Below are 14,382 nucleotides of genomic sequence, written 5' to 3'. Positions count from 1 at the left end.
CCAGCTGTGTCCCAAACACCAAATTACTGTGACTATAATATTGGTTAGCTTTCTTCTAAATTTCCATCAGCTAGGTGTGGTTAGGCTGTGCACATTGCTGATACCTGAGGACCATGAGGTACACGAGCCCTAAAAACCAAGATGTGCATTTGCACTTGTGAAGAAAGTCCTCAGCCCAGGTTCAGAGCAAAGTTCAAATTCATCCTGAAGATGCCCAGCAGGCACCTATTGTTACCCTGTGATTTGCCTTCATAAAGCAATTCTGCTTGCTTTTGGTGAAACCAAGGGAGATGGAGAATGTGGTTTGATTTAGCTTTCTGATTTGCTCTATAGCTATGGTTTTCAGCATGTGTGATGATCACTGTTTCGACAAACCATATTTTGGTCACAGAACCTTCTGCATCCATTAAAAATAGAGGCGGTGAGTCTTTCTACACTTCTTGTGCCAAAACATTTCCATTATGGTTGCCCTTTTAGACAATAACTTCCTTCTAAATATAGGTGGCTGTTCAGCTGAAGTTTTTGCACAAGTTCAGATTCTACTCAGTAGCAGCCAGAAAGAGGAGTATTTTGCTGTTGGTCCTTTGACCCCCTTAAACTCTAAAAACAAAACAACCAAAACCTTGGATCAGTCATGAAGCCATATTGAATTGAAAAGTTGTGTAAAATACTTGATGGGTATTTTGAAGTACTTTTGAAGTGGGAGGTGGATTTAATCGCAGTGGCTGTTCAGATTTATTTCTGGCATCAGCAGCACACGTCCCATCACACCATTGCCCTCAGGGAGGCAAAGGGCTTTTCGTGCCTGTACTGCTTTTTTGGAGTACCAACCCCAGGGTTTCTTGTAAGGTCAGAGTGTTCATAGATCAATGGGACGGAAATCTGCTTTGCCATCATGTAAAATCAACACCTCAAACAAAAACACAAACCCCCACGACCTCCAGGCTGAAGTAACCAATCAGCAAAACTCCCTTTCTTTTATTTTTGTTTCTGAGCTCTCCCTCTCTGGGTATTTTGGCGATTCCTGAGCAGCACCAGCAGACAGGGGTGCATGTCCTGTGAAAGCTGCTCATGCATCCAAAATGGCTGGGACGTGGGTGGCCTGTGCTAGAGGAGAACGCTGAGCTGAATTTTGGTTGAAAATGTCGTGCAAAGGTGGGAGTAGCGTCCCATCTTCCGGCTAGGCGCATATTGCTTTTTCTCCGCGTTCCGGGGGCCCTAAAGCGTTGGCGCCTTTCCGTGAAGGTTGGGAAGGGAGGGAACGGCCCCGCGTTGCCATGGCGGCGGGCGGCCTGCCGCGCCTCGGCGCTGCCGGAGGTGCCGCTCGGTAGGTACCGCGTCCCCGGGGCCGCCGGGCCGGGCCGGGCCGGGATGGGATGGGCGGTCCCTCCCCGTTTGGCTCGGCTGTCCGCCTTGCTGCGCCGTAAAAGCCTCGTCAGCAGCGCGGGGCGGTGGGAGGCCGCGCTGCGCTCCCGCCTCGCCGGCGGGCGGGCCGTACCGGCGGGGCAGCGCTTCCCCCGGGAGGCGCGGGTGGTGCCTTGCCCCGGGTGCCCGGCACTAGCGCGGGCTGGCTCAGCGGCAAATGACGCTGCTGGTACAGGCCGAGCGTCTCCGCAGCGCTTCGGGGGCGCGCAGGTCCGGCTGGGCGCGCTGCTTCGTGTCTCACGGCACGGCTCTTGACAGCCCTAGAAAGCTGCAGAGCTTAGCGGCAAGGCGAGTAAGTCTAGTCCATCTAAGCACTTCCTTTGAGGTTCTTTATTGCTAGTGCTGGAGGGCAAAAGAAACAACGTTTTTAAATAGGTTGCAAAATTTCAAAGCGTATTTAAAACACTCGTGAAACATCTCGTAACTCCGTCTGTGTTTCTTCTCTGTGGTTTTAATAGTTGTCCTGCTGCAAAATGGAAATATAAATTTTCCAGGCTGGTGGGTGAGACTCCAGGTGATGCCTTGATCAGCTGCTGCAAATCTGTCCAATTTTCTTCCAGTTCTGGAATGGAAATCGGTATTAGTGCCTACACTCACGATTCTGGAAGTATCTCCTTCCAGCTCCTGTAAGCTGAAAGGGCCTTAGTAAAAAAATCTTCCTGAAGTTACAAGGTACTCTCACACGCTACAATTGCTTGTACTGGTTGCATCACAGGTCAGACTGAAAATTACAAGACAGGCTGGTTTTGGATTTTTAGATCTTAATCTTAAAATCTGGGACAGTCCCTGAGGGATGAATTATGCATACGTAGGACACCTGATGTGTTGGACCTGCTGCACGTGTGAGATAAGACTATATGCTTATAGTAACTAGTTTCCAGACATCAGGCAGCCTGAGTTTCCAGGCATCTGGAAAAGTGGGTAATTACTTCAGAAAAAGTCTGCATGTGCAAGCATGCGTGGGTCATAAGATTTCTGTGAATAATGTAGTAATTCTGTGGTCACTCGGTATTGTCCTTCCTTTCATTTCTCTTTTGCCCACCAGATATTTCCAGACCTCCTTTTGTATTTTTTCTAGTCACTTTCTGAAACTCATTACTAGCTTTGAACACTTGTGAATAAACTAACCAGTAGACTGCTTGAGGAGAGTGGTCTGACTGATGTCTACACTTGCAAAATCAAATGACTGAGAGTCCTAAGATATGAAAGTTGTTTCAGAATTCATCTCCCATGTAATAACTCAGGAGGTAGCCTGCAGTTCATTCCATTATTTAGGATCTGTTAATGAAAGCAATACCTTATTTTACAGTATTATTGAAAAAAGGGTGCATGCCAGACAAAGACAATTTACAACCCATTTTTTTTCATCATTCTCCTAATGCCCATTATTTGGAGTAAAACTCATCTCCTGACAGACCAGCTTCTTCGTTCCCCTAATCCTGCAACAAAATGATAATCCTTTATTTGTGACCTCATGGGCTGTTGCTACAGAGAATGCTGTGATGTCAGAAAGCCAACGCTGTGACTTCACTGTTGGTGGAAGCTGTAGCTGACCTACTCTGGAGGGCTGGGGGGCAGTTTATATCCTTTTGGTATTCTGCAAGTGCTTCCTAAGGAGCAGTATCTGGCAAACAGAATTGCATAATGTCTGTCTACCTAGGTGAAGAATGAGACAATCAGAGGCTGCGTGTGAGGGGAAAATACGTGGTGATTATGTTTTCAAGGTAATTTCTGCCCTTGAAAGAAGTTATGTTATCAGGAAGAAAACTGTCACTGGGAAGCTACACTAGGCTTTTGTATCCTCGGTCTCCAAAGATATCATGACGAATACCAGAAATATATTCTCTAAATACTAGAACTTCTTACCTGTATACCTCTTAAGAATATAATTTTGCACCCCCCAATCTTTTCTTGGAAATACTAATTAAATCAAAACTTCCATCAAAAAACGTTTGTCAAGAGCAAGGCACAAAAGACATGTAAATCACAATCAAACCTCTATGCCTTAAAATAGACATTTTGGCTCTTGTTTGTAAACTGAAATATGAAGGAAATGTGTCCAAGACTTTCAGGTATTTCCAGATATTTTACATGCCTGGGTTCTTTTTACATTTGAGTGTTAGCTTTTGTGCCATGTTCCAGAAATGAGTGCCTAAAATTAGGCTTCTTAGTAAGTCTTGATTTTAAGAAGTCCTGATAGTACAGCAGCACTCAATGGAGATAAAGGGAAATGAGAATCTACATCAGTTTTGAAACTCAAGCTGTGACTATTATATTAGAAACAACATATGGCAATAGAAGCCACATTTGGCTCCTTTACTATCACTGCCTTTTTCCATAACAGGAAGATTTTACAGTAATAGTACTTGCAACTCTAAATGTCAATGGTTATATACACTTGAAGACTAAAGCTATCAGAATCCAGAAAAAAAAATAATAGTGGAAAGTAAATTCCTTTGTTTAAACATTTAGGTTTTGAATGCATTAGGGATCATATGATTGAACAACAGGAAGACATATGCTTGCCTGTAACAAAACTAGCATTTTATTTTTACTATTGATTATTCAATTTTTAACTGTCACCTTTTTATGCATAATAGAAAAGTTCATGCAGATGAATTTTGCAAGATTGTGCATGTACTACCAACCCCATTGATAAAACTTCTGTAAGTTGTATAAGCTGAATCAGGTTAAACAAAACACTCTTACTCCAGGCTATTTACATAGGTATGGCTACACCAAGATAGATCTGACAGTAAATTAGTCTTTTAGACCAAAGCCCTGAGGTCAGTTTTGATCTTATCCCTGTTACACAGATGTTCTCCAAATTATGTTCTGAGCATGTATCAAACTGGGTACTACCTAACAAATCCATGTTGGAATAACTCAGTTAAATGCAGTACCAGAAATGAAATACCACAGTTTAAAGCAAAAATTCACATGCATAGGCTTTGCAGACCATGCAGGACACCCTTTGGGTAGCCTCACATTTTCAAGTTCTTGTGGATTACACCATCTTTGTATGAAACTACGCATGCATGTGTGTTTTGAAGAGCTGCTCATAAAACAGCAGAACACTTCTAAAGACAGTGTTGGTGTTGACATGCTTAACTGCTTTCACATGTTTCCCTTCAAACTGCCCAAACCATTGACACACTCCCTTAGTGATGTTGTATGTGTGTCTTATTAGCATGCACACTACTAATTTACTCTCAACTTTCTTTACTGTCCTGTAAGCTCCCATCCTTCCCCTAGCTTTGATCTTTCATCATGAAAGCTTAGAAGCAGCCTGGTGGATATGAAGCGAAATGTTTCTTTTTAGCTATTCTGCCTGTTTCAGACACTGGGAGGGGAGGAGGGCTCTTTCCATGGTGGTGTAGTAATATGCAGGTACGCTTGGCAGAAGTGCTGGTGCTCTGCTGGGGATGCTACCTTTGCTGGGTCATTAGTACCTGGGCTCAGGCTTGGGGCTGCAGCACAAGATATGCTTGGTTTTTCGGGCTATTAATTGAAACTTGAGTGGAGGCTTTCACTGAATCCTTTGTGTGGCAGGGGGTGAAGGTCAGCCCAGAAAACAAAACAAAGGCAAGCACCAAGTGGATGCAGAGCACATGCAGATCAGCTGTCACAAAACAACTGTCCTTTGTTCACTTCTTTCTTCACTGATACATGCAGCCATTCCCACTTTGCTTATTCTAGCAGTTCTGTAGATCCTTATTTTTTCCCCAGCCTTCCTGCAGCTGGAGGTACTAATTTTATTTCTTACCACTTGGTTATTATTTCTCTTCCATTTAGCCCTGCTAAGTATTTAGATTCTTTTACCAAGTCTTCTTTCAGAAGTAACATCTCAGAGGCTGCACTGCTTGCTTTAAAAATCAAACAAAAATAGCTTTTCCTCACATTTGCTTTTAACTTTTCCTGTGTTCTTTTTTTCTTATATTGTTTCTTGTTTTTCTCTCCTATCTTTTGCTGCTAATTCAATCTTTATAGCCTAGGTTTTTCTTTAGGTAGCCTCTATATCAACTCTTTAAAACTTGTAGCTGGTTGATAGGAACAACAGCAGGGGTTTCAAACAGTGCATTCAGAATTATTTGCATGCCCTGTAGATGTTTCTGAGGGCTGGTCTGTGCAGCAGTCCTGCCTCACAAAGGGGGTGGCCATGTGACAGAGGGGCTTGTACCATCCCCTTCACCATGTGCAGTGCCATGTTTACTGATAATCAGAAAAGCTTTTGAAGCAGAGAGCCTTCTCAAGCTCTGGTTCCGACAGAGACATTTTTTACCTAAGTAGGAGGTGCCCTCAGGCCCATAAGATCTGGCTGAGTTAAAGCACTGCCTATGAAGGTTGCTTGTTGAAAGAGTATGATAGTAACTATAGGGCCTTTTTTCTTATGGCCAAGCGTAAGGAATTACAACACGGTGACAAGATATAGGGAATTACTTATTTTGTTGTTTTAATGTGTGTTAGAAAATAACCATCTTGCTATGGCATAAAATGTAGTAATTCAGATCTTGGGTTTATATATCCCCTATGCTTTGATCTCAACATTTTTTGATACGTGATTTTTCTCACTGTCCTATGGTTACTTGTGAAATCTCTTAAAAGAAATTACCTTGAGTCTCCTTTTGCTAGCCTTTTGGTTTAGTTCAGTTAAAGGTGAGATCATCATCAGCTCCTGAGATCATCTCAGGAATCTAGCCTTGATACCCTAGTTTAGGTCCCTCTATACTGAATAAGAGGGCAAAGAGACAACTATTTTTATGTGCTCTCATCTTTCAGAAAACTGGGTCATAGCGACACTCAGGGAGCACAAGAACTCCACGCTCTAGTGCTTTATAAATGCTTGGTGAAAGTCCAAAAGAAAAGTCTTGTCAAGCTCAGTTTAGTACAGAGAGGAGAAAAGAGAAGGATGGCCACTTCTGGGCCCTGTAAATGGTTAATGGTGCTTTGTGCAGCAGCAATCAATACTAAATGTTTGGAGTTTAATAGCTATATTAAAAATCTGAAGGATGGAATGGATAATGAAGTGGTAACCCTGTCTGTCAGATCGCAGTTGTTCAGGTTCATTAAGACTGCTGAAGAGGATTTCAGAAGGGACTAGTGACAGCTGAGTGAAACAGCTGAGCAATTCTGCAGAATAGTGACATCAGCACTGTAGTATAAAGCAGTGCAGTGAGCACTGACAAAATAGTGCTTGAATTTGTTAAGTTTTGTGCTTTTTTAGGAGCATGGTCTCTGCGTGTTGCTGGAGTCAGTGGCGAATGCGTTAGATGAGTCAGGAGTGGTAATTAAAAGTCTGAACTTGTGACTATAAATGAGGAGATACATAAGAAGTCATGCAAGAGAGGTTGCTCTGTGAAATCAGTAATTTTATACTTTTGGATAGAATGTTTGGTTTTATGGCTTATGTACAGGGCAATTTTCAGATTCCTGAAATTTCATTTAAAAATGATAGAGCAGTACATAAAGAGGTATTACTGTTTTACTAGCAGCAATAAAACATCTGTTGTAGGTTTTGGTTTACTGCTTCCTGTAAATAAGCGCTCAGTAAAATTTAAAAGTAAAAAATTTGTGAAAAGAACAGGAGGAAATATTTCATCCAGAGAGCTGTTTAATTGTGGTTCCAGGTTCCAGGTCCTGTCATTTATTTGGGGAGGTAGGTTTTGGTTGATACATTTCCTGATAGTCATACTCATTGGGATAAAAAGTCAAAATGTGCCAGTCCCTGAGGATCTCAAAAGAACTGTTTCTGTCTGGAACAAGGGCATTTCCCTTTAAGGTGCGGTATACACTAGTAGTGATTTTTGCAGTTGGCTTTCTGATGCTTCCTCTAAGATGATTGACGAGCATGAGGGAGGCAGCAGATCTGGTGTGTTGCTGAACTGTTGTGCCATGGCGCATCCTCACAGTTCCCATCCTCACAGTTAATCCCCACACTGGTGAGACCAAAGGACAGAATTTGAAAGAATTTTGAACCACTGTCAGAAGCAAGGGGTCATTGCATTTACCTCACACAGGTAGAGCACAGGGGCAGAATATACTAGTATAGCTTCTTCATGTACTGAGGTGTAAAATATTTCAATTTCACTTTAAAGTACATCTTCTTAAAGGTACTCTAGCCATATTGGAAACTCTGCTTTTGACCACAGGGAAAAAAATGACCCAGTAAACTCTTAACTGCTAAGTCTTTGGAGCATCTAACCTTTTCTTTTTAAAAGCACTTTGGCACTAATTTAATTGATTCCAGGCCTGGCCTTTTCATCAGTTCTCTCCTAGCCAGGAAAAACTGGGCTGTTAAAGGCTGCTGCAGTACCATGGGACTTGTGTTCAGTGTTGCAGGTTCTTATTTTAACCTGATGTTATCTGCCAGTCATAACTATTGGTTTGAAAAACTGTAACCACTGCAGTACTGTCTTTGGGCTGAAAATTTTTAATGGTTACAGCAGTCAATATGAAAGAGAGAGAGTTGCCCTGTGTCTTTGGGTTGTGTTGCTAATTATCACTTTACCTTTCAACAGTTTTTTCTTCTGACTAGATTCTTGCTGAATGTTTGCTGCAGCATCTCCAGCCACACTGCAAATGTGTTCTGGCTGAAACTGAAGGGGATTGTGAAGAATATGTGGTTAAGACCTTCAACAGCCATGTTTTGTGCTTTCAGCAGTGTTTGGAAAGGAGTATTTTTATAAGTGTTTTTAAAATTTCTACTCTGTAAGAAAAACATCTAGGTTTATCTTTGTTTGTTGGGTTTTGTTTCTTTTGTTTCTCATTTGCTTACTCCCTCTTGCCAAACCTCCTCTAGTGTCAGATTTTTGAAATGCTTCTATCTTTCCTTGCATTTGCTGTTTGGTGCGAGAGAACAGGCCGGCTTTGTTTTTGAGGGGGTGGGGTGTTCGTGTGGTTGATTACAATATACCATTAATGTTAGTCAAATTAATTTGATAGTAGCAGATTTCTATGAAAAAGCCCCAAACCCTCCTCCCTTCTCATTTTGTGGACCTAGCAACAAAATATGTTAGAGAATTCTTCTGTGTGCTTTAAAATATCACATACTTTCCAATGGACTGTAATTTAAAGAAGCCACATTTAGTAGTTGAATTCTAAAAAGATACAATTGTTTTACCTAGTGGGCTTTTTGAGGGAGGGAGTTGCATTGGTTGCCTTGGTTCTGCTGTTAAGACTTGTTTTCATTCAAATGCTGTTTCCTGGGTGGTTGTATTAGCAAGTGTCACACTGGGTAATGATTCTGTCCTGCATTAGGTAACACTTCAAGCATTGCTTGTTTTTCATCTTAGGTTTTGAGATTCTTTTCTAGAATTGGTAAGAAGAGATGCTTAAAAATGGGTAACACCTGAGAAGAATTTGATGATCAAAGATGCTTAATCATATCCACAGAGCGAGCTGTTAAATATCATGGTCTTGGGAGTCAAATCTAGGAATATCTGCTTCAAACTCACTTGGAGTTAGCATAAAATGGTTAAGTGAAACTGCTTGCTCTGTTGTAGGGTGACAGCGAGCCACCAATAAAATACAGCTGTGGGGGAAAAGGCAGGATATAAGGCAGGGTATTTCCACTAAAAGTAAGGAAATTCCAATTTCCTGGTACCCGATGCAGGTGGGAGGTTAGCTGGAACACTAGAATATGGTGCAGAATTCTGGTTGTTGCTTTTAAAGGAAAGTTATGTAACTTAGAGTAAATGTGGAGGAGTCCTCTAACAGGATTAAAAGGACAGGAAGGGCAGACATACAAAAGAACACTGGAAGAGTGTGATTTTTTAAAATCCATTGGAATGAGATCTGAAGGAGGGGAGATGTGTTCTCTGCTAATAAATTGGGGTGAAAGCAGCAGGGAAAAAAAAAAAGAGAAAGGATATTTAGCTCCTAGACAACTTTAGCACAAAAACAGATGGGCATTATTTGTTGGGATTTTAGTGAACTTAATACCCTGATCATGTTTCCTCTTGTGATTTCTTAAAGAACCAGGAGATTTGTTCAGGTAAGTCAAGCAGAACTTATTAGCATACTGCAAGGAAGTTGTTAGTGGAGCACTAATATGTCAAAATTTCTAGTATTAAGAGATTTCCTAAAGCAACAAAAGTCTAAGTTGGTATCTTTCTGATGTTCCTTAATCCAGTTCTTTGAGGCCACAGAGTTCGTGGGCTGTGTTCCTAGTGTAGTGTCTGGGTGGTTCCTGCTTTGTGAAGTTGGTTCTTGTAGAGGTGATCATGATGACCAACACTGAAATTAGCTCAGTTGGCTGGAACATGGTTCTTGTAACACCAAGGTTGCAGGTTTGATCTCTTTATGAGCTATTTTCTAGTGCTGGACTTGATGATCCTTGTGGGTCCCTTCCAACTCAATATTCTGTCATCCTGTGGTAGACAAATATGGTCTCTGCAGCTACAGTTGCTGAGTCCTGATGGCTGATTTTAGTCTCTGAAATTTGGGTAACTGGTACAGGCAAGACAGAATTACACTCTTGATAACCTTCTTGGCTTCTTTTGACCATGTTCTTTTTTAAGCTTTTTTGTTTCCTGTCATGTGTTATCACATGTGTGGGTGTGTGTTCATGTCTCCATTTTAGCATATTCCTTTCCTTATCTTGAGTTTCCCTCTAGTGATCAGGAAAGGGCTGTGGCAAAGGAAGGGAATACCAGGCCCTGAGTCAGGAGGACTGAAAGATAAATGCAAGCTAATGCAGAGTTTGACAAAGGAGTGTGTGCAAGGAAAGAAATTGGGATTTTTAGATTCTCCTTCCTCTGTGTGTGATGGAGATTGATGTTAGACTATACTGTATTTTGTACTGGTCTATTTGGATGCGCGTGCATGCATGGAGTTATACAGGGAGAAACATGTAGTGTGTTTGTGCTGTACACTGTCAATAAGGCAGCTTTTGTTTTAGTACGAACCTCTGTTGTGCTGCAGAGGGGATATGGGATGGAGGAACAGAGTATCTGCCCTGGCTGGGGAGTGCATGAGGTATTTTGGCTAGGCCTTCCTCCTGTGAGGCCATGGTGATGTAAGATCACTGATGATGGCAGCACTGGTTTGTCCATCAACTTCAGCTCTTCTAAACATTTTCATTTATATTTTCCCCACTGCTGGTCTCTCACTTTTGCTCTCCGCTATGCTTGAGGTATCAGGTACTTCTCGCTGTTGTAAATACTGACTAAAGGGCTGTGTAATGGTGCCATAAACTGATAAATTTGATTAAAGGCATGCCTAGGTGCATGCACACAAGATGTCTATGCACCTTACGCACATGTGCATGCTTGATGCATTCCAGGTATCGGTAGGCATCACACATGCAAGAGGAATTGTCTCAGTGAAAGAGCTCACAGTTGTATTTTTAGTATGTTCAGAATAGTTGAGGTGGTGTTGAACATATGATATGGGTTCCAATGCTAGAGAAATTTGTTAGCGAGGAAAGATATTTGGGCTACAGTATTACCTTTAGCTTTCTTCTGCCAGTGTTGTAACTTTGGAGTTAGTTGCAAGACCATTGCAGCAAGAACTTGTGCATGTCTGTAAAAACAGTGCTGCACACACGAGCCCATTTAGCTTTGCTTGAAGGTTGTCTGGTGCAAAGGGGAAGAAGGCTTGAGCTGTTGTTTTTACTTTCAGTAAGTGCTTGTTCTAACTCTTAGATTTTTCTTCGTGGAGTGGGGTTTTGTTGCTGTAAAGTGGGTGTGTACCTAGCAGACAACCAGCGTTTCTGAAGGACAATCCTAGGGGACCCAAAACATTGTAAATGCCAAGTTGGATTCGTTAGAGGTGTTGTGGCTGATGCTGCAGCTCCAGGGAAGGCAAAAATTCTGTAAAGCTGAAGGAAGACTTCCTGGAAGGAGGCCTTTCAGGGAACACAGAAGTTGTTGACTGTGTATATAGCAAGCCCCCAGCTTTTAATGTTGAGATTATGGCTACTGTGTAACTACTGGTGTAGCAAAGCATCCTGTTAACTTTACACTTGTAAATTAATCTGCTATATGGCTCTGCTGCATAACAACCACCACAGACCTGTAGCCAAAAGTGATGTTTGTTAGTTTTATTTACTAACCAGCAATTTACTTGTCCTTGTGAAACACACAGACCTGTTTTAGGCTTGGTTGGACTCTTTCACTGCCAAGGTTGTTGTAGGCCCAGGAAGTGATGACTTTTGTATTTCCTTCAGTCCTAAGCACCTGGTGTGTTCATTTGGGGAAACATGTAGGAGAACTGCTTGTTCCAGCATAGCACAGCTGGGTCCTAAAGTGTTTCAAAATTTTATGGATTATGTGCCTTCTATGCTTCAAACTATTTCAGAATGCTTGGAATTGTAGAACCCTTTAAAGAACTGCTTTGTGGCAAAACTTCCTTTTTTTGCATCTCCGTTTTGGCATATTGGTCTGATTTTGATGATTAGGTCATGACTAGAAATAGTTCTTTTTCAGTGAATGCAATTTTCAATGTTTCCTTCTTTTAAAAGGAAATCTCAAAACAACTAAAACTGCTCCTCTGAAACAGCAGCATCTGTCTCTCATCTCATACACTATTCCTATTTCTTCTGTGTCTTCCTGATACTTTACCTTAGCATATCCTCACCAAGCAAAGGAAAACCTAGCACTGGGAGTGAGATCCTGACACAGTGACCTCGTTCTGAGCCTTACCTTCTTTGTCAGTGATAGCAGAGGCTGAAGCAGCTCTGCTGGCCCTCAGCACTTGGAGCAGTTTGACATTTTCTGTCTGGCATTGTTTCAGGGCTCACTTTGTTTTAAGCCCAAATGGTGAATGGGGTAATGAAAAATAAGCTTACAGGAACTTGTCCACTGCTTCTAATTTTTTAACAGTTCGCAGCAGCACAACTTTGTACAGCACAGCTGCTTGTTACATTTAGATCTGCGGCATTCTTCAGGACTGACAAAAGAGAGTAAATCTTTCTTTTTAATTAATAAACCTAAAACTGGTAAGTGTCATGATAAATAGTGAATAGTTAAGAAAATGCTGCTCTGTGTAAGTATCTGTATGCCCACATATGTCTGTGCATTTATGTTTTTGTGTATAGGGGGAGTTGTGCATTACATCAAGAAGATATGTTAGGGGTGATTTTTTTATGTTGACTAGAGGGTTAAAGCTTTAACTTGCCTTTGCTAATGCATGTAAATAGCTTTCTTGTCCACTTAATGAGAAGGCTGGCTTGTTATCCTGTACAATGCAGCTGGGCACTGTTCCAGAAGCATAGGCACTTCATTTCAAAGACAAAGAAGCCAGCGCAGACACAGGGAGAAACCTGGAACATTGCGCTGTGGATTTTTTCAGAGCGATGACTCATTTCAGTTCACAAAGGATTCTGGGCAGGGTAGTGAGAAGTCAGGTTGGCTGATCCATTCCTATGACTTCACTTTGCAGAGAGCCAGGGAGAAGAGGAGTGACACTGCAGAATCCTGAGGCACTGCAGTGGAGAGGTGCTTTGCAAAGACTGTGAGTGCCTTCGGAACAGGGGGTGGTATCAGAACGTGATTTCAGCCATTCCATGAAAACAGGGCAAAGAGAGAGAGATGTTTGCAAAACACTGTGTGGGAGTTATATTTGTAGTCCCTTTCAGATTCTTCTCCACCTCCTCTGTAATTTCTTAACCATTTATTTCTCATGCTTATGTGAGAATTGCATGAAATAGTGTTCATTTCAGTGGACCTGCATAGATAACTGCATTTTTTCTTCAGTATGCCCCTATTTCCTGCTTTAAGAGGTGGGTGTTCAGCATATTAATGCCTAAAAGCATTCTTTGTTTTTCTTCTTTCAGGTCCTGTGCCACTGACCTATGCTGCATTTAGCCAGCTTCCACAGTGATATAAAGCCCCAATATGCACAATGTTGTTACATCACAGCTTCTCTGGATACTGTACTGGAGCATGGAACCAGACCATAGGGGTTCAGGTAAGTCCCCCTTTTTTAACATATTGTGTGCCAGGAATATAGACATGGACATTTATTAAAAAATGCATTTGAAAAATATTGTTTGGGGAAGCACATTCTAAAGCACACAATATATTAAAAAAACACAGTCCCCCCCACCTCCTTCGCAGGATGAGCAGCACTACAGGAATCTCCTCAACTGAATCCTCTGGGAAAGTTCCGTGCTCCAGCAGAAACTTTTTATGATCATAGTTGTAACACGTGCTGGGATATCACTTTGGATCAGGAGGCAGCTGGCCACAGGACATGAACAAAGAAAAGGAAAATTAAATCACGGGAAATACACAGGATGAATGCATGTAAGATCAGTCTGCTGACTGTGGGTAATTTAGCACCTGTTTCTGAAAGTTAGTGCCACTTGGAGAACCTGGAAATCATGATTTTAGCTGGGTCTGAATGATTAAAAAGATCAATTTACACAGTTGAAGTTAATAACTAATAAGGAACTAGAACTCTGTTTAGGTTTGTTATATTGGTTATACTAAGTTTGACATGTTTTCTTCAGGCTGTGTAGATTTGGAGTGATCACATTCGTGGAAGTGTTCAATATTTATTTTGGTGGGTGTGCATTTCAGAGATGCACAAGGAACTTGCTGGTTAGTGAATGAATGTGTTACTGCATTTGTTGAGCCTTCGTTTAAGCTGTTCTTAAACAGGAATAAATGGAAAAATCTTTAATGTATTTTTTATTGTTGTTATCAGTCCTCTAATATGTGTAGCTGTCCAGTAAACACAACCTGCAGCTTTTTTCATGAAACACTTCAGGAAATGTAGCTTGAAAGAAGGATTTAGGCTGTGTCTGGAAACAGCACAAGCAAAATTTCCTATAATTTTCTTTGTTTCTGATTTTGCCAGTGAAATGCGATCTTTTCTGTTTTAGTATGCTAGTGCAGATTCAAGGTATTTCATAGTAGTCTGGTTAATACCAAAGATATCTGCATATTATTCCTTTTCTCTCCTTTTGTTCAATCAAATGGGAACATCTAACTTAAAATGACAATTGTATAT

At 41.4% G+C, this 14,382-nt stretch overlaps 1 protein-coding gene across 6 annotated transcripts in view; it reads left to right on the top strand.

Annotated features, from left to right (window-relative positions):
• The window catches only part of STOX2 (storkhead box 2), a 70,422-nt gene that overhangs the window by 31,169 nt on the left and 24,871 nt on the right, over positions 1-14,382 (top strand). The window contains exons 1-2 of one of the 6 annotated variants that reach the window (XM_063402148.1): positions 12,743-12,879; positions 13,202-13,335. The exons of 1 other annotated variant lie outside the window; for it this stretch is intronic. In XM_063402148.1, the coding sequence (XP_063258218.1) occupies positions 13,263-13,335 (73 nt within the window). In that variant the 5' untranslated portion in view covers positions 12,743-12,879; positions 13,202-13,262. Of the gene's footprint in view, positions 1-1,164; positions 1,328-12,742; positions 12,880-13,201; positions 13,336-13,409; positions 13,674-14,382 lie in introns of those variants that run through there. 4 more of the 6 variants (XM_063402149.1, XM_063402152.1, XM_063402151.1 and 1 more) reach the window with 4 other exon arrangements.

The sequence above is a fragment of the Prinia subflava genome, chromosome 7 (assembly GCF_021018805.1).
Source record: "Prinia subflava isolate CZ2003 ecotype Zambia chromosome 7, Cam_Psub_1.2, whole genome shotgun sequence".
Taxonomy (NCBI): domain Eukaryota; kingdom Metazoa; phylum Chordata; class Aves; order Passeriformes; family Cisticolidae; genus Prinia; species Prinia subflava.
Note: the sequence above shows the minus strand (reverse complement) of the source record. Positions and strands in the feature narration are given on the sequence as shown.